The 21,612-nt window shown below is 28.8% G+C and overlaps 4 protein-coding genes across 9 annotated transcripts in view; all 4 read left to right on the forward strand.

Annotated features, from left to right (window-relative positions):
* LOC105557882 overlaps positions 1-2,457 on the forward strand; it is an 11,663-nt gene extending 9,206 nt beyond the window's left edge. The window contains exons 6-12 of the mRNA XM_012005263.1: positions 575-692; positions 786-1,050; positions 1,150-1,266; positions 1,365-1,455; positions 1,609-1,754; positions 1,898-2,030; positions 2,116-2,457. Coding sequence (XP_011860653.1) covers positions 575-692; positions 786-1,050; positions 1,150-1,266; positions 1,365-1,455; positions 1,609-1,754; positions 1,898-2,030; positions 2,116-2,169 — 924 coding nt within the window. The 3' untranslated portion in view covers positions 2,170-2,457. The remainder of the gene's footprint in view (positions 1-574; positions 693-785; positions 1,051-1,149; positions 1,267-1,364; positions 1,456-1,608; positions 1,755-1,897; positions 2,031-2,115) is intronic.
* A 1,064-nt stretch (positions 2,458-3,521) lies between these two features.
* On the forward strand, positions 3,522-6,740 carry LOC105557894. Its single transcript, XM_012005284.1, has 7 exons — positions 3,522-3,928; positions 4,978-5,097; positions 5,267-5,384; positions 5,480-5,744; positions 6,068-6,158; positions 6,317-6,453; positions 6,599-6,740. The coding sequence occupies exons 1-7, from the start codon at positions 3,761-3,763 to the stop codon at positions 6,738-6,740; spliced, it is 1,041 nt and encodes a 346-aa protein (XP_011860674.1). The 5' UTR covers positions 3,522-3,760.
* A 2,054-nt stretch (positions 6,741-8,794) lies between these two features.
* Positions 8,795-11,738, forward strand: LOC105557885. 6 transcript variants are annotated; one of them, XM_012005269.1, is made up of 9 exons: positions 8,795-8,998; positions 9,580-9,699; positions 9,854-9,971; positions 10,076-10,340; positions 10,423-10,539; positions 10,636-10,666; positions 10,884-11,029; positions 11,217-11,349; positions 11,425-11,738. In XM_012005269.1, the coding sequence occupies exons 1-9, from the start codon at positions 8,855-8,857 to the stop codon at positions 11,476-11,478; spliced, it is 1,128 nt and encodes a 375-aa protein (XP_011860659.1). In that variant the 5' UTR covers positions 8,795-8,854; the 3' UTR covers positions 11,479-11,738. The 6 variants fall into 6 exon arrangements, with proteins under 6 accessions (XP_011860659.1, XP_011860658.1, XP_011860660.1 ...); XM_012005268.1 differs by having other exon boundaries at positions 10,636-10,726; positions 11,425-11,735; XM_012005270.1 differs by having other exon boundaries at positions 10,250-10,340; positions 10,636-10,726; positions 11,425-11,733.
* Positions 11,739-14,676: 2,938 nt separating this feature from the next.
* On the forward strand, positions 14,677-15,839 carry LOC105557887. Its single transcript, XM_012005274.1, has 5 exons — positions 14,677-14,711; positions 14,812-14,902; positions 15,053-15,198; positions 15,392-15,524; positions 15,595-15,839. The coding sequence occupies exons 1-5, from the start codon at positions 14,692-14,694 to the stop codon at positions 15,646-15,648; spliced, it is 444 nt and encodes a 147-aa protein (XP_011860664.1). The 5' UTR covers positions 14,677-14,691; the 3' UTR covers positions 15,649-15,839.
* Positions 15,840-21,612: the final 5,773 nt, after the last annotated feature.

The raw sequence follows: 21,612 nt of genomic DNA on the forward strand, positions 1-21,612 counted from the left end.
ATTCCAATCTTTATGTTAACTGCAATTTACTTTACAGTTAGTATAACCAAATATAATAATGTGATTATAATAAAATAAAGTTGTAAAAAATTTGTTAACATGTAACTATGTGTATAAATTATTCGCCTATGTAATATTATAATTTTTAATGTAGTAGTCTACATGAAATTATTACAAATTAAAACATAATCAATAATCTCGAGTAACAACAATTCTGTCCAATAAAAATGTTTCTTTCTGGAACATAAAAAAATAACAATTTCAATAAAGTTCGTTGTATAAAACCTATTTTTTACAGTTAACAGTATTTCTTACTTTAAAATGTACTATGGATTTACTCATTAACGTCCTCTCTTCTGCATTATTTGGTGTCATGATTGCGATTAAATATATTATGTGTGGTGCTAATATTAAAAACGTAAGTGAGTCGAGTACATGTTAGTTAATATATGTCAGATATACACATACTCAAGTAAAAAATTTGTTAAATGTAAATTACAATATACAATATAAACGAAATTTTTCCTGAGCTTAATCAAAAGAAAGATGACATGGCATCTCGTTAAAACGGTAGATACAATATTTGTTGGAACAACTGCAGCATATTTATAATGAATTAACTGATGAAAACGAAATCATAATCATAGAAAAATATGGTTACTATGCAAAATGTTATACAATTACATTTACATGTAAGAGAATTGTTTTTGCAACTCATGTTATAGCTAAAATTATAGTGTGCATATCTAATAAATACAGTTAACAAACAAAATAATTTTCTTCAGTAATGTTGACGTCTGTTGCATTCGCTTTAATCTTGTACAATCATTGGCCGGACGCTTGCCATATCCTCTTTTACACAAATGGAACTTGGTCACATCGTTCTTTGCCGTACATGACCGAATATTTTATGGATAAAGACAAATACTTCCATGTGATATTGTTTCACGCGAACGCAACTTTCGTTGTAGGAGGTCTATCAGTAGTAGCGACAGGATCTATATTAGTAGTTTATGCACAGCATGCATGCGGAATGTTTCAAATTGCCTGGTAAAACAATATAAAATAAATTTACAACATCGATGTAGAAAGTTTAAACAATAGAAAAATTAAATTTCCATATAATTATGGCTAAATAATTATTCGCAGTTATCGTATTAAACGAGCAATGGCATTCGAGAATTTACAAAAAAGCAACTTAGAAAATAAGAATTTGATATGTAAGGGATTAATTTGTGCCGTGGATATGCATCGTAAAGCTATGACGTTAGTATCTACTGTATAATAGGCATTACATAATATTTATAATAATTGATACAGCAAATAGAATACATGTAGAGTAATATCAACATTCTCTTTTATAGGTTCGCTGACTCAATTGCAATTAAATTTGAAACAGTATTCTCCAGTTTCATAATAGTCGGCGTGGTTTGCGCAAGTCTCAATTTGTATCGAGTAAATATAGCTTTGTTGTTATCATATACTTGTGAATGACAGCAACCAGATTTGTTTAAATTTTCATCAACAGTTTTAATTAATTATTATTTAGAGTCACGTTATTGTCAAAGTTTCTACCAAAATTCTTGAGCTTACTTATATGTATATTAGATGTTTCAGATAATATTATTTGGATACAATACAGTGGAACTTTTTATACGCTTATCATATGGCAGTGTCCAATTGTTTTATGCACTCATAGGCAACTATCTCGCGCAAGAAATTATAGATAACAATAATAATATATTTGTAACTATGTAAGCAAAATATTTACGAAATATAATCACACGTATGTTACACGTGTGAATGTGACAAAAAGTAGAGTTTTTATGTAGTTTAAGAAACATATAATATAAAGCATTTACAGTTTCTGTTTTCTGCTTAATTTGTTATGACATAGATACGACGTCCAGTGGTACGTTGCTCCGTTGCAAATACAAAAAATGATACTGTTTGTTTTGCAAAGGAGTGCTAAGCTGTTCACGTTGAAAACTGGTGGAATATTTGTCGGATCATTAGAAGGTGCTGCTACAGTAAGAAAAATATCTTTTAAAATTTGTGTTAGATGTGAAATATATTTTTGATAGAGAAATATAGAAAAATTATATCTTATTGCAGTTGATCAGCACTACAGTATCCTATTTCACAGTTCTTTATTCTCTACGGAATTGATGCAAAACAAATAATAGTGCAGCAGAATTAAAATAGTGAAGAAAATAGTTGATATTTAAACGTAATTTATATGCTAATATCTAGAAATGGTTTTGATAATCTGGATGGAATTGTAAGGACTTTTATATCTACGACAATGCAAATATATGAAGTTGTGTTTACGGAAAGTTATTAATAATAAATTAATAGCTGATAAATCTATGTGTAAGGCTGATTCAATTATCATTTATCTAAATGTTTAAACAACACTTATAAGTGCACGAATCCTAAAATGAATAAAATGAAACGAATATTATAGCACTGATTGTTATAAATGTTAAAGTTAATAGTGTATTGTATTAAAAGTATTTTACTAAATAGCTGATTTACTGATATTGTGTGATAATATTTTAAAGATGTCGATGAGTGAAAATGTATTACCAAAATTTTTTTAAAGCAGTATTATTATTGTATTTTTGAATTTTTTAATATTTCTAGACGTTGCGTATTTTTTTATATTTCGTGTTACATTACATTTAATAGATAACTTATTAAAATAGCTAACGCGAGAACTTAGTGATCTATGTTTATTAAGATTGAGTTCAATAGTTATATCACAACTACATTATTTGAAAATAAATAATGGGTTGATAATCATGCAGATACAAGTTTAATTAACAAAAAAATAAAGATACAAGAATTTAGGAAATAAAATTTAGAACACAAAAGTATTACCTAAAGAAATTACACTAATATTTGCAATGTATATTAATAATAATATACTATTAATAATAATAGTTACAATGATGTTTCAAGCTGAGCAATAGGTACCTTCTTTGAAGTATCAAACATAACATAAGACAGCGCACACTAGAATGAGGAAAACAGGTATTACTGAAAAGGATCGAACTGCACTTGCGTAGTCCAGTGTCGCACAAGTCCCTTCATGAAATATTTCTGTTAAATCTTCTTTGAGGAGAAGAATGCGGGACTTGTGTGCCCTCCACTTGCTCACCGGGAATCCTCGGGAACGGTGTGGTCAAGACTATAAATGCAGTCTTTTAGTTTTCTTAATTTATTATCGTCACCGCTGGCACAATACACTCTGTAGCGGTCGCCCAAATCGTAGGATGTGCTTTCCTCGAACAACGCTCTCGGCACTTTTTATCGGTAGTGAAACCGACCTTTCGATGCGTACAGGGCGCCTTACTTTACTCGTCTGGTCTTTTCCACGCCGGCTCGTACAACATACGATCGCGACGGGGCACGGAATCGGCCGAATCATATCGGGAAGGGAAGGAGTGTCGCTCTAGGGACTCGCGGACTGCGGGAAATTCTCGCTACTAATCGCTACGCACGCAACAATTTCTTTGTAGAAAATAAACATTTCTTTCATTATTGACATAATTAAATCGATCTCTTAACTATACACCTCTTCTTCAATAAAGATGCAATTTGCCAAGTGTGTCGGTCTCACAAGAATTTTTTATTCATTCTGCATTTAAGTTAACCTAGGTGTTTCAGCTCAAAATTCAAATAAAAAAAGAAACATCGCTGTAATATCAGATAATTAAATTGAAGCAAACGAAGCGAAGAAAATACTTTCTATCAAATGTATACCAATGCTCATAAAGAAATGATCCTTATCAACTCTTTGCAAATCAGCCTGAATCGGGTTTTATTACTCCTAGTTGGACTTTGGCCATATCAGCAGTCTAAACTCGTTCGAATTCAGTGGATCACATTTGTTGGTATTTTGACGACTTGTATGCTATTTCAGGTACGTTAATTTCTTTCACATACTACACATTAAACTTTAACTTATAATAATATTAGGCGATTTTTGGTGATTGTTAGGTACATATACCAAAGTGTACCAGAGTGTACACTCGGCGTTATGAATTCTTTTACAAATAAAAATAGCTCTTAAGTTCAATATATTCCGATAGAAAAATTAATTTTATTAAAATAAATTTTCCTATTGGATATCTTTACCGTCTTCCTTTAAGGTGTAACGGCATACATAACGCTGAGTGTACACTCTGATATACTTTGGTATGTTAATGTACTAAACAGGCGCTAAAAATCGCCTTTTATTTAGTACACTGTGCTCACAGTCCTTGGATTTATGGAGTATTTATTCACATGGTTTTTTTAAGTGCTTGAAAATTGTATAAATTAAGTATACTAGTAATAAAAGAAATGTAAGAGAAAAGCTCGTTTCTGTCATAAAAATAATAATTTAACATACTTACACAAGCATAATGAAAGCAGAAAAGTAAATTTTTTCATAACTTGAGCGGATAGTGTAATGTATTTTCCAGAAGTCAACTAAAAAAAAGTCACGACGATGTAATAAGTATACTTAAATAAAAATCTTTGGCTTACTGATATCTAATAATTTTAATAAATACCATACAAACATTTTTTTTCTTACTGTGTAAAATTCAAACCCTATATAAAAAGTACCACCTAAATTGACTGTACAATGACTGTATTGCTATTAAATACATATGAAAAAAAATAGACTTATAATTATTTCAATCTTTATGTTAACTGCAATTTACTTTACAGTTAGAATAACCAAATATAATAATGTGATTATAATAAAACAAAGTTTTAAAAAGTTTGTCAACATATAACTATATACAGTATTATTCGCCTATGTAATATTATGATTTTTAATGTATAACCTACTTGAAATTATTACAAATTAAAACACAATCGATAATCTCGAGTAACAACAATTCTGTCTAATAGCAATTTAATTCTGGAACATAAAAAATAACAATTTCAATAAAATGCGTTGTATAAAACTATTTTTTACAGTTTACAGTATTTGTTACTTTAAAATGTACTATGGGTTTAATCATTGACGTACTCTCTTCTGCATTATTTTGTCTTATAATTACGATAAAATATATTTTGTTTGGTGTTAATATTAAAAACGTAAGTGAGTCGAGTACATGTTAGTTAATATATGTCAGATATACAAATACTCAAGTAAACATTTTTTTTAATGTAAATTGCAACATACAATATAAACGAAATTTTTCCTGAGCTTAATCACAAAAAAGGTGACATGACATCTCGTTAAAAGGAATCTCGTTAACGGCAGATAAAATATTTGTTGGAAGAACTGCAGCATATTTATAATGAATTAACTGATGAGAACGAAATCATAATCATAGAAAAATATGGTTACTATGCCAAATGTTATACAATTACACTTACGTGTAAGAGAATCATTTTTGCAACTCATATGTTATAGCTAAAATTATTAGTGTGCATACCTAATAAATACAATTAACAAACAAATAATTTTCTTCAGTACTGGTCACGTCTGGCACATTTACTTTCTTTTTGTACAATTATTGGCCGGACGCTTACCATATCGTCTTTTACACAAATGAAACATGGTCACATCGTTCTTTGCCGTACATGACCGAATATTTCATGGATAAAGAAAAATACTTCCATGTGATGTTGTTTCACGTGACCGCAACTTTCGTTGTTGGAGGTGTATCACTAATAGCGACAGGATCTATATTAATAGTCTATTTGCAGCATGCATGCGGAATGTTTCAAATTGCCTGGTAAAGCAATATAAAACAAATTTACAAAATAGATGTAGAAAGTTTAAACAATAGAAAAATTAAAGTTCCATATAGTTATGGCTAAATAATTATTTGCAGTTATCGTATTAAACGAGCATTCGAGCAATGGCATTCGAGAATTTACAAGAAAGCAACTTAGAAAATGAGAATTTGATTTATAAGGGATTAATTTGTGCAGTGGATATGCATCGTAAAGCTATGACATTATTAGTATCTATATAATAGGAATTATATAATATTTGTAATAATTTGATACAGCAAATAGAATATACGTAGAGTAATATCAACATTCTCTCTTATAGGTTCTCTGACTTATTTACAGCTAAATTTAGAGCACTGGCCGCCGCTATAATGTTAGTCGGTGTGGTTTGCTCAAGTCTCAATATGTTTCGGGTAAATATGGCTTTATTGTTATCGTATACTTGTGAATGACAGTAACAAGATTTGTTTAAGTCTTCATCAACAATTGTAATTATTATTTTGATTGACGTTATTGTCCACGTTTCTACCAAAATTCTTGTGTTTACTTGTATGTATATTAGATTTTTCAGATGATATCATTTGGAGCCAATGTAGTGGAACTTCTAATAAGCATAGCATTTATTGGTATTCAATTGGTTTATGCACTCATAGGCAACTATCTCGCGCAAGAAATTACTGACAACAATAATAATATATTTGTAGTTATGTAAGCAAAATATTTACGTAATATAACCACATATGAGTTACACGTGTGAATGTGACAAAACGCAGAATTTTTATGTAGTTTAAGAAACATATAGTATATAAAGCATTTACAGATTCTTTTTCTTCATTAATTTGTTATGACATAGGTACGATGTCCAGTGGTACGTTGCCCCGTTGCAAATACAGAAAATGATACTGTTTGTTTTGCAAAGAGGTGCTAAGGTGTTCACGATGAATATTGCTGGAATATTTATCGGATCATTAGAAGGTGCTGCTACAGTAAGATAAATATTTTTTAAAGTTTGTGTTAGATATAAAATATATTTTGGATTGAGAAATGTAGAAAAATTATATCTTATTACAGTTGGTGAGCACTGCAGTATCCTATTTCACAGTTCTTTATTCTCTACGGAATTGATGCAAAACAAATAATAGTGCAGCAGAATTAAAATAGTGAAGAAAATAATTGGTATATTAAACACAATTTATACTATAATTGAGAAATTAGTTTTGATTAATAGTCTGGATGAAAAAATGTAAGGATTTTTAATTCTAAGAAAACTCAAAAATGTAAAGTTGTGTTTATGGAGAAAGTTATCAATAATAAATTATTAGCTCATAACATCGATGTGTAAGGCTGATTCGATTATCCTTTATTTAAATGTTTAAATAACTCTTATACACTAATAAAAAAATATTACTTTACTTAAGAAAATTATTCATTAGGTGGCTCCTAATAGCTTATTAACAATTAAATTAAAGAAATAATAAACAATTTAAAACATGCATTGCTTTAATTTAAGTATTTATTAAATATCAAAGAATAGATAATTTTTAATTAAAAAAATTTTATTTTAATTCTATAAAATGTTTACTAAGATGTAATTTTCACAGCGAAGAAAATTGTATTTCTTATTTAACAAAAACAATTATTTCATTTGATAAATAGTATTCTATATCTCATGAAATCTTTATTTGAATGTAGAAAATGTAATGATTTAAATTAATGTGCTTAATACACAGATTATAATACACAGAATTACTTGAAATGTGATTTTTTAAATTTAAGTAGAATAAATATTTACTTCAGTATAAAAAACATAATTTTAAGTAAAGCTATTTACTTAGTTAAAAAAAATTTTTGTCAATGTAAGTGCACGAATCCTAAAGCGAATAAAATGAAGCGAATATTATTATACTGAAGTTACTGAAAATTGGTGAACGTCTGCACAACTCTGTCAGGAATTTCATGCGCAGATGTATTTTCATTAGAAACAAGGTTTTATTCAATTTCTCATATTACTAAACAAGAAACAAACAAGTGTGGCCAATGCGAGTCAAGGCAGGATGTAGATAGCCTATACTTGTAATTTTTAATAAATTGTGAAGTCATATACCGTTTCTTTTTTCCACATTTGTGCAGCGCGCCGATTTCTTTTCGGATATAATACAGTTTTCTTACGGGTGGAGTTATTATCGTCAGTGAATTCTCATATTCAAATCGATAAATGATTTGTAAATTAATTTAAAAATACTACAATTTAGCATTTTTAGATGCTACATTTGGCATTCAGTCCCTCCTTCCCCGTACTGTAATTTATTTTTATTGCGAAAAATATTACCTCAGCCAAGATTCGAATTTGGGATCTCCCTCAATTCGTGACGGACGCCTCAGCCAACTCGACCACTCAGGCTGTTATAATATTGTTCGCAATAATTGGTATAATACTTATAGGATCGCTACTTTTGCAGCCCCGCGTATATATAAACATTAGAGTTAAAGTAGGACTCTCATTAAAACTAAATAAGAAACAAAAATGGCCAATGCAACTAATTCTCATATTACATTAGTCGTTTAACTACCGACTACTGTTCAGGAAAAACTGTTGAATTATTAAAGTTCTGATCAAAATAGCATTTTAAGCCGTTTTGTTTTACACTTGTGCTACATTAGATAATGTATATTAACAATAATAACAGTACATCAATGTTTCATGCTGCAGTTAACACTTTCTTGAAGCCTCACACGTAACAACAGCATACACTACAATGTAGAACGTTATAACACATTGTATTGAAAAGAAAGTTGAACTGCATCTGCGCAGTTCACTGTAACCCAAGTCTTTTCGCAAAGTATTTCCTTACGGGAAATAACATCTGTTCCCTATTATTCATAATTGGATCGATCGCTTAACTGTACATCCCTTTTGGGAAAGTGTCAATTGCCAAGTGTTTCGATCTCACGATGGTATTCATTCATAATGCATTGCATTTAAGTTGAATTAGATAATTTGTCTAAAAATTGAAATAAGAAGAAACAAAACTATACGCTATTCAGTTGGTAAAAGGGAACAGAACATGTGAACTGACAACTTCTTTGGCAATTCTATATCAATAAAGAAATGATCTGTATCAAAACTTTACATGTCAGCCTAAATCGGATTTTATTACTCATAGTTGGTCTATGGCCTTACCAACAATCTAAATTCGTCTACCTTCAAGTAATTTTATTTTTTGTCATTTTAGCAACTTTTATTCTATGTCAGGTACGTCAATATTTTATATATTATTACTGCGTAATAAAACAATTATTAAATTTTAATATGTGACGAGATTTGAACATTGCAATTAAGTATATCAAAAATAACAATAAACTTGTAGTAATGTTATTACAAACATTATGTTTATTTCGTTCTTATTTGTTTAGAATCATCAACGCTATAACATTACTTGGTTCAAATCATCAAGATATAACATGTACAGAAAATTATAATACATACTGAAAAACGATAATGATTCACCAAAATATTTAATTTCTTATCATGGAAAATTTAATTTTTATTTGAATTTTGTTTATTAAAATATTATTGTACATATTTTAAAAATAATATATATTATTAAAAATTATATATATTAAAAATATACAATATATTAAAAAGCGATCATTTCCAACCAACAATGTACTTCCTAACAAAATTTGTTAGAATTTATGAATTAAAAAGCATACTACAATAACTGAAAGCACTGAAGAACGTTTAAAAGTAATTTTACTTCCTAAGTGAATTTCTTCATTAAACAAAAGAAATGTAAAGTTTAAAAATTAATTAAATAAAACTATTTTTTGCAGCTTGCAACATTTCTTACTTTAAAATGTACCCCGGATTTAATCATCAACGTTCTGTCTTCTACATTATTTTTTGCTACATTTATTATTAAATATATTTCGTTTAGTATTAATACTAAAATGGTAAGTAAAACGAACCGTGTATCATGAATTGTACATACATCTGAATACAAATAAATCTTTATTAAATAGTAATATAAACCTTAATATATATAATAAAAATCCAATTTTTCCAAATTTTAACAAAGATACAAATGACGTAGAAATTTGTTGAAAGGTTAAACATTTATTGGAACAAATGCAGCATATGTATAACGAGTTAACTGACGAAAATGAACTGAATATCATAACAAAATATAGTAATTATGCGAGACATTACACAATTACATTGTTAAGTAAGAAAATTTGCTTTTGTTATACACAACTTATATTTGCAAGTTAATTAATAAATTCTAATGAATTCATTTATGAAGTAAAATTGCTTTTAAATGTTCTTCAGTGCTTTTAGTATCCGTGCTGTTCCTCATAACTTTTTGTTTATTTTGGCCGCACATTTTCAATCTCTTGTTCTTCTTAAACGAAACTCGATCATGTTCTTCGTTGCCGGTTATAACTGAATATTTCATTGATCAAGAAAAATATGTCTATTTTATATTGTTCCACACGTACGCAGCCTACATCATAGGCGCTATCACAATGCTAGCGACAGGAACATTGCTTATAGTTTGTCTACAGCATGCGTGTGGATTGTTTCATATCGCTAGGTAAAAAAACAAACATAAAACATATGTAGAAAATTAGAAAATATAGAGGACTATGTAAGTTTGACAGAAGAATCATTTGCAGTTATCGCGTCGAACAAGCAATGGGATTCGAGATATTACGAAAAAACAGTTGGAAAAAGGAGAAATTAATTTACAAAGGATTAATCTATGCCGTTGACATGCATCGCAAAGCTATGAAGTTAGAATCTATATAATAATAATTATTGAATATGTGTAACGATAAATAATGTGTATGCAATATACATGATGTAATAATGTCTTATGTCTCTTGAAGGTTTTCTGATTTGATGCTGTCAAAATTTAAAGTAATGTTCGCCTTTTTGATAATATTTAATATTATTTGCACAAGTCTTAATTTTTTTCGGGTAATTATGGTCTTTATTGTACCATATACTTATGTTTAACTAAGACTAGTTATATATAATACTAAATAAATTTTTATTCACAGTTCTAATTAGTCATCATTTTGTTTACCATTATTGAATAGTTTCTATCAAGATTTTTAGTACGCTTGTATTATAGATTTTTCAGGTAATATCATTTGATTTCAATACTGTGGAAATTTTATTACGCATACTATATATAATTGTTGATATAGTGTATGTAATGGTAGCCAATTATCTAGGGCAAGAAATTTTGGATCACAATAATGATGTATATATTTCTGTGTAAGGAAGATATCCAGATGATATGATACACGCACACACATATTTATCTTGCAATGTACTATAATAACAAAAACTTTTATTTAATTAAAAAGCACTTATACATATGTAGAGATGCCGCTACAAACAATGAGCCAGATTTATTCTCTATTTTTTATATTTTTCTAATTAATAATTCGATGTGATACAGGTACAAGGTTCAATGGTATATGGCTCCATTACAAATACAGAAGTTGATTCTATTCCTGTTACAAAGAAGTACTAAAGCGTACACTATGAATATTGCTGGATTGTTTGTGGGATCATTAGAAGGTGCAGCTACGGTAAAAATATGTTAATCTTAAACATAATTTATGTTATAAATAGGAAAAAACAGAAAAGAATCTATCTTATTATAGATGCTGAGTACCATGTTATCATATTTCACTGTCCTTCATTCTACGCAAAATTAAAACAAAATGGATTAATTAAATGTACTGTAAAATAACATATGATCAAATTGATTACAAACAAGTAAAATTGCGTATTATCTTGAAAAACAAAGAAGTGACAAATAAGAAGCACTACAAACAAATGAGGTACAACAAGTATATCTGCACAACTATTTATAATGAAATACTTGTTGAAGAATTATATTTTTCTTTTCTGAGTAATAAATATCCATTTGATGACTTTACATTATATTGATAGCTTAATCATCCTACTCCCAGTTTCTTATATTCCTGAAAGGTCGGTGGTACCAGTCACAGGGTATTTTGTGTTGCATTTGATGTAGTATTAAATTTGGTGATTTATATTAAAAAATAAATTAGATTCTTCTAAAGAATACTTCTACCTTATTATATCTTATATCTTATTTTACTATGTATTCTTTAGACTAAATGGTAAACTTAATTGTGTGCAATGTTGACGTGTTTAAGCTTTACTTATAATATTATAAATTAATTATCAAAATCAACTCTTCAACAGTTCACACTTTAAATTATTACTTGATAAGATTGTCATTAAAAAATATAAATTTTGATTGAACAGAAGCAATTAATATCATAGTATAAAATTATTAATTCCTACAACTTTTTAAAATTGATAATAGCATTGTATGTAAAGGAAGCGTTTTTTCTTATTAACTGATATACTGATGTTACAAATATTTAACACAGGTTATTAAAAATTCAGAACATTTATAACAAATTTTTTTTCAAAACCAGTGTTAAGAAATACAATTAAACAATTTTCATATTTCGTGACATTTTGTATTTCTAATTCTCGAATGTTATATGAAGTCCTTACGACACGCTAATAGTTAATAATCTCTTAGTCAAAAGATCTGTGTTATCCTGAGGTTAGCATTATTAGAACAATATTATCTGAAAGTAAATTATGAGTTGAGTATCGTATAGACTAGGAGTTTTTAGTTGACGAACAAATAAAGACGTAGGAATGTAGAAAATAAAATTTTAGAAACACAAATGTATATTCAATAAGAAATTGCATAATATTTACCAACAATGTTTATTAACAATAATAGTTACATCAATGTTTCATGCTGCAATTGACACTTTCTTGAAAACTCAAACATACTTCAACAGCATACACTAGAATGAAGTACTTTATAATACATTACATTGGAAAGAAGCTCGAACTGTATCTGCGCAGTCCACTGTATCCCAAGTCCCTTTACAACTAATTTTCTTACGGGAAATAACATCTGTTCCCCATTATTGCTATAACCGGATCGATCGCTTAACTGTAAAAGTGTCAATTTCCAAGTGTTTCGATCTCAAGGTAGTGTTCATTAATTTTGCATTGCATTCAAGTTGAATTAGATAATTTGTCTAAAAAATTCAAATAAAACAGAAACACAGCTACAGGTTATTCAATTGGCAAAAAGGAAGAAAACACGTGAACTGATCACTTCTTTGTCAATTCTACATCAATGAAGAAATGATCTGTATCAAAACTCTGCATGTTAGCCTAAACCGGTTTCTCCTACTCGCAGTTGGCCTATGGCCTTACCAACAATCTAATTTTGTTCGACTCCAACTAATTTTATATCCTGGTATTTTGGCAAGTAGTATTCTATGTCAGGTAATATTTTATATCAACATTGACGTAACGTAAATATTTTTTCTTATTACTGCATAATAAAAGATTTATTAAATATTACTTTATGACGAAATTTGAACATTGTAAATTAAATATATAAGAAATCACAATAAGATCGTATTAATGTTATTAAGAGCCTTATGTTAATTTCGTTTTTATTTGGTTAGAATTACAAAGATTTATATTATATTACTTACAATTAGTTAGAATCATCATAAATATACACAGCATTATAATAATGACATACTTAAAAACTATAACAAAACACAAAAATATTTAATTTTTTTATTACGAAAAATTTATAATAATATTTGTTTGAATTAGTGTTTATTTATGTTATTAAATTATTATATGTATATGTATATTAAAAAGCATACAATAATTTCCATCGAACAATTACCTCAATGGACAAAAAATGTTGACATCAAGAATTATTTGACGTCAGCAAATGACTAAATATGATAAAGCAGTTAATCAAGAAATGTTAATGTTAATAAAGGTCATTATATAAATCTATTTTTTGCAGCTTACAACATTTATTACTTTAAAATGTACTGTGGATTTAGTCGTTAACGTTTTGTCCTCTGCATTATTTTTTGCTATATTTGTTACTAATTATATTTCGTTTGGTATTAACACCAAAATTGTAAGTAAAACAAACCTTATATTATGTATTGTATAATACATTTAGATACAAATATTTTTAAAATAGTATTGTAACATAAACTTTAATATATGTATAACGAAAATATAATTTTTCCCATTTCTAACAAAGAGACAAATAATAAATATAGAAATTTATTAAAAGGTAAAATATTTGTTGGGGCAATTGCAGCACATATGTAACGAGTTAACTGACGAAAATGAACTCAATATCATAACAAAGTACAGTAATTATGCGAGATATTACACAATTACATTGTTATGTAAGAAAATTTGCTTTCGTTATATATAATTATATGTGCAAGTGAATTAATGAATTATAACAAATTTATTTATGAAGTAAAATTTCTTGTAAATATTTTTCAGTGCTTTTAGTGCTTGTGGTATTCTTTTTAATCAATAAATACTAACAAATTTATTTCTGAAGAAAATTACTTTTAAATGTTGTTCAGTGCTTTTAGTGTTCGGGATGTTCGTTATAACTTTATGTTTATTTTGGCCACACATTTTCGAAATCTTGCTCTTCATAAACGGAACCCGATCATGTTCTTCGTTCCCGCTTATGACTGAATATTTCATTGATCAAGAAAAATATATCAATTTTATATTGTTCCACACGTACGCAGCCTATACCATAGGCATTACCACAATGATAGCGACAGGAGCTTTGCTTATAGTTTGTCAACAGTATGCGTGTGGCATGTTTCATATCGCTAGGTAAAAAACAAACATAAAATGGAATGTAGAAAATTTGAAAAATTAAAGGACTATGTAAGTTTGACAGAAGAATCACTTGCAGTTATCGTGTCAAACAAGCAATGGCATTCGAGATGTTACTAAAAAACAACTGGAAAAGTGAGAAAGTGATTTATAAAGGATTAATCTATGCCGTTGACATGCATCGCAAAGCTATGAAGTTAGAATCTATATATTAATAATAATACAATATTTCTAACAATAAATTTATCACATATAAAATAGAATACACGTAAAGTAATATCTTGTGTCTCTTGAAGGTTGTCTGACTTGACAGTGTCTAAATTTAAAGTAATGTTCTCCTTTATGATATTATTTGGTGTGCTTAGCGCAAGTCTTACTGTTTTTCGGGTAATTACAGTCTTTTTGGTACCATGTATTAACTAAGGTTAGGTATATATGTATAACAATAAATTTTCATTGACAGTTGTCAGTAATCTTCATTTCGTTTGATATTATTGATTAGTATCTATCATGATTCTGAGTACGTTTGTATTATAGATTTTTCAGATAATATCATATGGATTCGAAAATGTGGAAGTTTTATTACGCATATTATATATAACCATAGAATTTGTGTATATAATGGTAGGCAATTATCTTGCGCAAGAAATTATAGATCACAGTAATGACGTCTACATTTCCGTGTAAGCGAGATATTCAGATGATTCGATTATACATATATACACATATTAATCTTGCAATGTTCTACATTAACAAAAACCTATCATTTAAATAAAAAGCAACTTTACATATGTATAGGTATTCGTTATAAACAACGAGCAAGACTCATTATTTAGTTTTTCACATTTCTCTAATTAATAATTCGGTGTGATACAGGTACAAGGTTCAATGGTATATGGCTCCATTACAAATACAGAAGTTGATTTTATTCCTGTTGCAAAGAGGTACCAAGGTGTTTACTATGAATATTGCTGGATTGTTTGTGGGGTCTTTAGAAGGTGCAGCTACGGTAAAAATATGTTAATCTTTAACATATTTTATATTTTCAACAAAAAAAAAAATATTACATCTTATTACAGTTGCTGAGTACCGTGCTATCATATTTCACTGTTCTTCATTCTACGCAACGTTAAAATAAAATGGATTAATTAAAGGTACTATAAAGTAACATGTGATAATAATGATTATAAACAAGTAATATGGTTCTTAGTTGGAAAGAAAAAAGAAGTGATTAATAAGTTGCACTACAAACAAATGAAGTATAACAAGTATATTTGCACAACTATTTATAATGAAATACTTGTTGAAGAATTATATTTTTCTTTTCTGAGTAATAAATATCCATTTGATGACTTTATATTATATTAGATTCTTCTAAAGAATACTTCTATCTTATTATATCTTATATCTTATTTTACTATTCTTTAGACTACATGAAATGTAAACTTAGTTGTATGTAATGTTGATGTGTTTAAGCTTTACTTAAATTAATTTACTAAAATTCAATCTTAAAGAGTCTACACTTTAAATTATTACTTGATAAAATTATCATTAAAAAATAGAAATTTTGATTGAACAGAAGCAGTTAATATCATACTATAAAATTATTAATTCCTACAACTTTTTTAAATTGATAGTAGCATTTTATGTAAAGGAAGCGTTTTTTCTTATTAACTGATATAATGATATTACAAATATTTAACAGAGGTTATTAAAAATTCATGACATTTATAACAAATTTCTTCTTTTCAAAACCAGTGTTAAGAAATACAATTAAAAAAATTTTTATTTCGTGACATTTTGTATTTCTAATTCTCGATGTTATATGAAGGTCGCTCTATGAAGTTGGCACCTCAACTCTCTGCACCGCAAGTTTTCATGCAAGTTCTATTTGCACCGGCAATAGTTCTACAGTTCCTGATAGATAATATTAATAGTTCCATCGAAATAGATATAAAAACAGCCATTTTAAAAAATGAGGTGCTAACTTTTCGTGGCACCTCATTTTCCGAAAAACACGATTTCAACTATGGAATCTTATAGTTCTCGAAGAGTTCTACAGTTCCTGATAAGTTTTACACAGAGTTCTGCCTTGTAACTATGCTAGAACTGTCGAGAACTGTCAAAAAATGAATCCAAACAACCAGCACCCCATACTTTTAGAAAATGAGGTGCCAGCGGTCAGATTGAAAAATTGTTTAAAAATGTTTATCGGCCGGAACTATTGCTAAAATGTACGGAAATGGTCGGAACTATGCTAGAACTGTCGAGAACTGTGAAAAAACTGCTCAGAAATACCAGCACCCCATACTTTTAGAAAATGAGATGCCAGCGGTCAGATTGAAAAATTGTTAAAAAATGTTTACAAGGCAGAACTCTGTGTAAAACTTATCAGGAACTGTAGAACTCTTCGAGAACTATAAGATTCCATAGTTGAAATCGTGTTTTTCGGAAAATGAGGTGCCACGGGAAATTAGCACCTCATTTTTTGAAATGGCTGTTTTTATATCTATTTCGACGGAACTATTAATATTATCTATCAGGAACTGTAGAACTATTGCGGGTGCAAATAGAACTTGCATGAAAACTTGCGGTGCAGAGAGTTGAGGTGCCAACTTCACAGCGACTATATGAAGTCCTTACGACTCTATTAGTTAACACAGGACCTATGTTATACTGAGGTGGAGGTCTCAACTCAAAGGTATCAGCTGTATTAGAACAATATTACCTGAAAGTAAACGATGAGTTGAGTATCGTGTAGACTAGGAGTTTAGTGGACAAACCAATAAAGATGTAGGAATGTATAATAGAAAATGAAATTTTCGAAACACAAGCATACAAAACACATACACAATTATATTCAATAAGAAATTACATAATATTTACCACCATTGTATTTTAATAACAGTTACTTCAATCTTTTAAACTGAACAAGTGACACTTTTACTTACACGTACCAACAACATAGACTACAATAAAGAACGTTATAACACAGTGTATTGAAAAGAAAGTTGAACTGCATCTGCGCAGTCCGCTATAACCCAAGTCTTTCCGCCAAGTATTTCCTTATGGGAAATAACATCTGTTCCCCATTATTGCCATAATCGGATCGATCGTTTAACTGTACATACCTTTCGGAAAAGTGTCAATTGCCAAGTGTTTCGATCTCACGGTGGTATTCATTTATATTGCATTGCATTTAAGTTGAATTAGATAATTTGTCTAAAAATTCAAACAAAAAAGAAACAAAGCTATATGTTATTCAATTGGCAAAAGGGAAGATAACACGTGAACTGATCACTTCTTTGTCCATTCTACATCAATGAAGAAATGATCTGTATCAAAACTCTACATGTTAGCCTAAACCGGTTTCTCCTACTCGCAGTTGGCCTATGGCCTTACCAGCAATCTAATGTCGTTCGACTCCAACTAATTTTATTTTGTGGTATTTTGGCAACTTTTATTCTATGTCAGGTACGTCAATATTTTTTGTTATTACTACATAACAAAAGAATTATTCAATTTTAATTTGTGACGAAATTTGAACATTGTAAATTAAATATATACAAAATCACAATAAGATCGTAGTAATGTTATTAAGAGCGTTGTGTTTATTTCGTTTTTATTTGGTTAGAATCACAAGTATATAACATTACTTACAATTTGTTAGAATCATCAAAGATATACACAGCATTATAATAATGACATAAAACATGCTGAAAAATTAACAAAACAAAAATATTTAATTTCTTATTACGGAAAATTGAATATCGGTGTGAATTATTTTTTTAATTTACGTTTATTAAATTATTATTGTATATGTATATTAAAAAGCATACAATAATTTCCATCTAACAATTCCCTTGATGGACAAGAAATGTTAATGTTAATAAAGGTCATTATATAAAACTATTTTTGCAGCTTACAACATTTATTACTTTAAAATGTACTGTGGATTTAGTCGTCAACGTTCTGTCTTCTACATTATTTTGTGCTATATTTGTTACTAAATATATTTCGTTTGGTATTAATACCAAAATCGTAAGTAAAACAAACCTCATATTATGTATTCTACATTTAAATATAAATATTTATAAAATATTAACATAAACTTTAATATATAATAAAAACAATTTTCCCAAGTTTAACAAAGAGACAAATAATAAATATAGAAATTTGTTAAAAGGTAAAATTTTTGTTGGGGCATTTGCAGCACATATATAACGGGTTAACCGACGAAAATGAACTCAATATCATAACGAAGTACCGTAATTATGCGAGACATTACACAGTTACATTGTTATGTATGAAATTTGCTTTTTTTATACACAACTTACATTTGCAAAGGGAAAATTTTCTTAAAAGTCAACCAGACTAGCAAAAAGGTGATATTTATTTATGTCACAAGGTTTCGACCTCTTATCGGGATCTTTTCAAGTGCAATACAATCTGGAAATTACAAATGCTCAAAACGCAATACAAAGTAAAGAACTTTAAGTATGTACAAAGTAAGAAAATAACTAATGTTGACTGAAAACATTAATTTATGTCGAAGCAGAATGAGTTCATAAGTCTGTGGCAGCAAATTTATAATATCATATCTGAAATTATTACGGGTAAAGATAAATAAATAAGTTAACTCTTACACTTAACTTATTAATTAATTAATTAATTTCTCTGACTTATTATCTTACTATTTATCTATTTGTGTTTGTTTATCTTTACCCGTAATAATTTCAGATATGATATTCATGAATTTTTCTGTCAACATTAAATATTTTTCTTCTTTGTACATACTTAAAGTTTTTTTCTACGTATTGCGTTTTGAACATTTGTTTTTTTACCAAATTCTGCTTGAAAAATGTGACTTAAATAAAGATCATTTTTTGCCAGTCTGGTCGACTTCGAAAATCTTTTCTCTTTGTTTAATTACCATTGGCGGCAATAAGCTTCACTTAATTTTGTTATATTTGCCAGTTAATTAATAAATTATAACAAATTCATTTATGAAGTAAAATTTATTTTTAATGTTTTTCGGTGCTTTTAATGATCGCGGTATTCGTTTTAATCAACAAATACTAACAAATTTATTTCTGAAGTAATATTATTTTTAAATGTTCTTCAGTGCTTTTAGTGTGCGTGATGTTCGTTTTAACTTTATGTTTATTTTGGCCACACATTTTTGATACCTTCTTCTTCATAAACGGAACTCAATCATTTCCTTCGTTGCCACTTATGGCTGAATATTTCATTGATCAAGAAAAATATGTCTATTTTGTATTGTTCCACATGTACGCAGCCTATGTCATAGGCGGTACCACATTGTTAGCGACAGGAACATTGTTTATAGTTTGTCAACAGCATGCGTGCGGAATGTTTCGAATTGCTAGGTAAGAGAATAAACATAAAACAGACAGTAGACAATTTGGAAAATTGGAAAATAAGAGGCCTATGTAAGTTTGGCAGAAGAATCACTTGCAGTTATCGTGTCGAACAAGCAATGGCATTCGAGATGTTACGAAAAAACAACTGGAAAACTGAGAAAGTGATTTATAAAGGATTAATCTATGCCGTTGACATGCATCGCAAAGCTATGAAGTTAGAATCTATATATTAATAATAATACAATATTTCTAATAATAAATTTATCACATATAAAATAGAATACACGTAAAGTAATAACTTGTGTCTCTTAAAGGTTGTCTGACTTGACATTATCTAAATTTAAAGTAATGTTCGCCTTTTTGATATTATTTGGTGTGCTTAGCGCAAGTCTTAATGTTTTTCGGGTAATTACAGTCTTTTTGTACCATGTATTAACTAAGGCTAGGTTACATATACTTGGTGAATAAGAAGTACCGGACCGGTGAAATAGTTCGAAAAATATGCGAGATAAGAAAAAAATGTTTCAAACAAAAGTTGTACTGTTTTAAAAGGGCTATATGTATAATGGTAAAATAAATTTAAAAAAGTAAATTTTTTATGGTTACTGGAGGTTTCCACCATTTTTGAAATGGAACCCCCTATTTCCGATTAAACTTTCTTGTAGCTGACGTCGAGACCTTTTCGAAACACTACGAAACAATACAATCTCTTTTTGATTAAGTTTTTTTTCGAGATGTGAGTTGGCAATGTTCAGGTATCGTTGGTATTAGCACTACCGTGTGAAGGCGATAGGCAGTAGACCATGCGACAGACAGCTGGTTATATCAAGAGGTATGTGACTTCTTAAATTTTCTTAAATAAAATTTTAACTTGTGAAATCCAATTTTAAATATCGCCCACGCAGTCGATCATGTAAATCTGCTAATGCCAGCGGTACTTGGACTATGTCAACTCATATCTGGAAAAGTACTTAACTAAAAAAAATTTATCTGTAGTGTTTTGAAAAGGTCCCACAGTCAGCTACAAGAATATGTAATTAGAAATAGGGGTCTTTATTTAAAACAGTGGCGGCGACCTCCACATAACCATAAAAAATTTACTTTTTCAAAAATGTATTTTACCATTATATAGTCCTTTTAAAACCGTATAACTTTTGTCTGAAACATTTTTCCGTATCTCCCATACTTTTCGAGATATTTCACCTGTCCGGTACTTTTTACTCACTCTTTGTGTATAATAATAAATTTTCATTGACAGTTGTCAGTAATCGTTATTTTGTTTGATATCATTGACTAGTATCTATCAAGATTCTGAGTACGCTTGTATTATAGATTTTTCAGGTGATATCACTTGGAGTCGATAGTGTGGAAATTTTATTACGCATAATATATATTATTATTGATTTTGTGTATATAATGCTAGCCAATTATCTTGCGCAAGAAATTATGGATCACAGTAATGATGTATATGTTTCCGTGTAAGGAAGATATCCATACGATATGATTATATACACATATTTATTCTGCGATGTACTACAATAACATAACCTTCCATTCAATTAAAGAGCAACTTTACATATGTGTAGATATTTGTTATAGACAACGAGCAAGGCTCATTCTTTAGTTTTTTAATATTTCTCTAATTAATGATTCGTTGTAATACAGGTACAAGGTTCAATGGTATATGGCTCCGTTACAAATACAGAAGTTGAT

This window comes from Vollenhovia emeryi, unplaced genomic scaffold (genome assembly GCF_000949405.1).
Source record: "Vollenhovia emeryi isolate VEMERY1.0 unplaced genomic scaffold, V.emery_V1.0 DF939409.1, whole genome shotgun sequence".
NCBI classification, from domain to species: Eukaryota; Metazoa; Arthropoda; class Insecta; order Hymenoptera; family Formicidae; genus Vollenhovia; species Vollenhovia emeryi.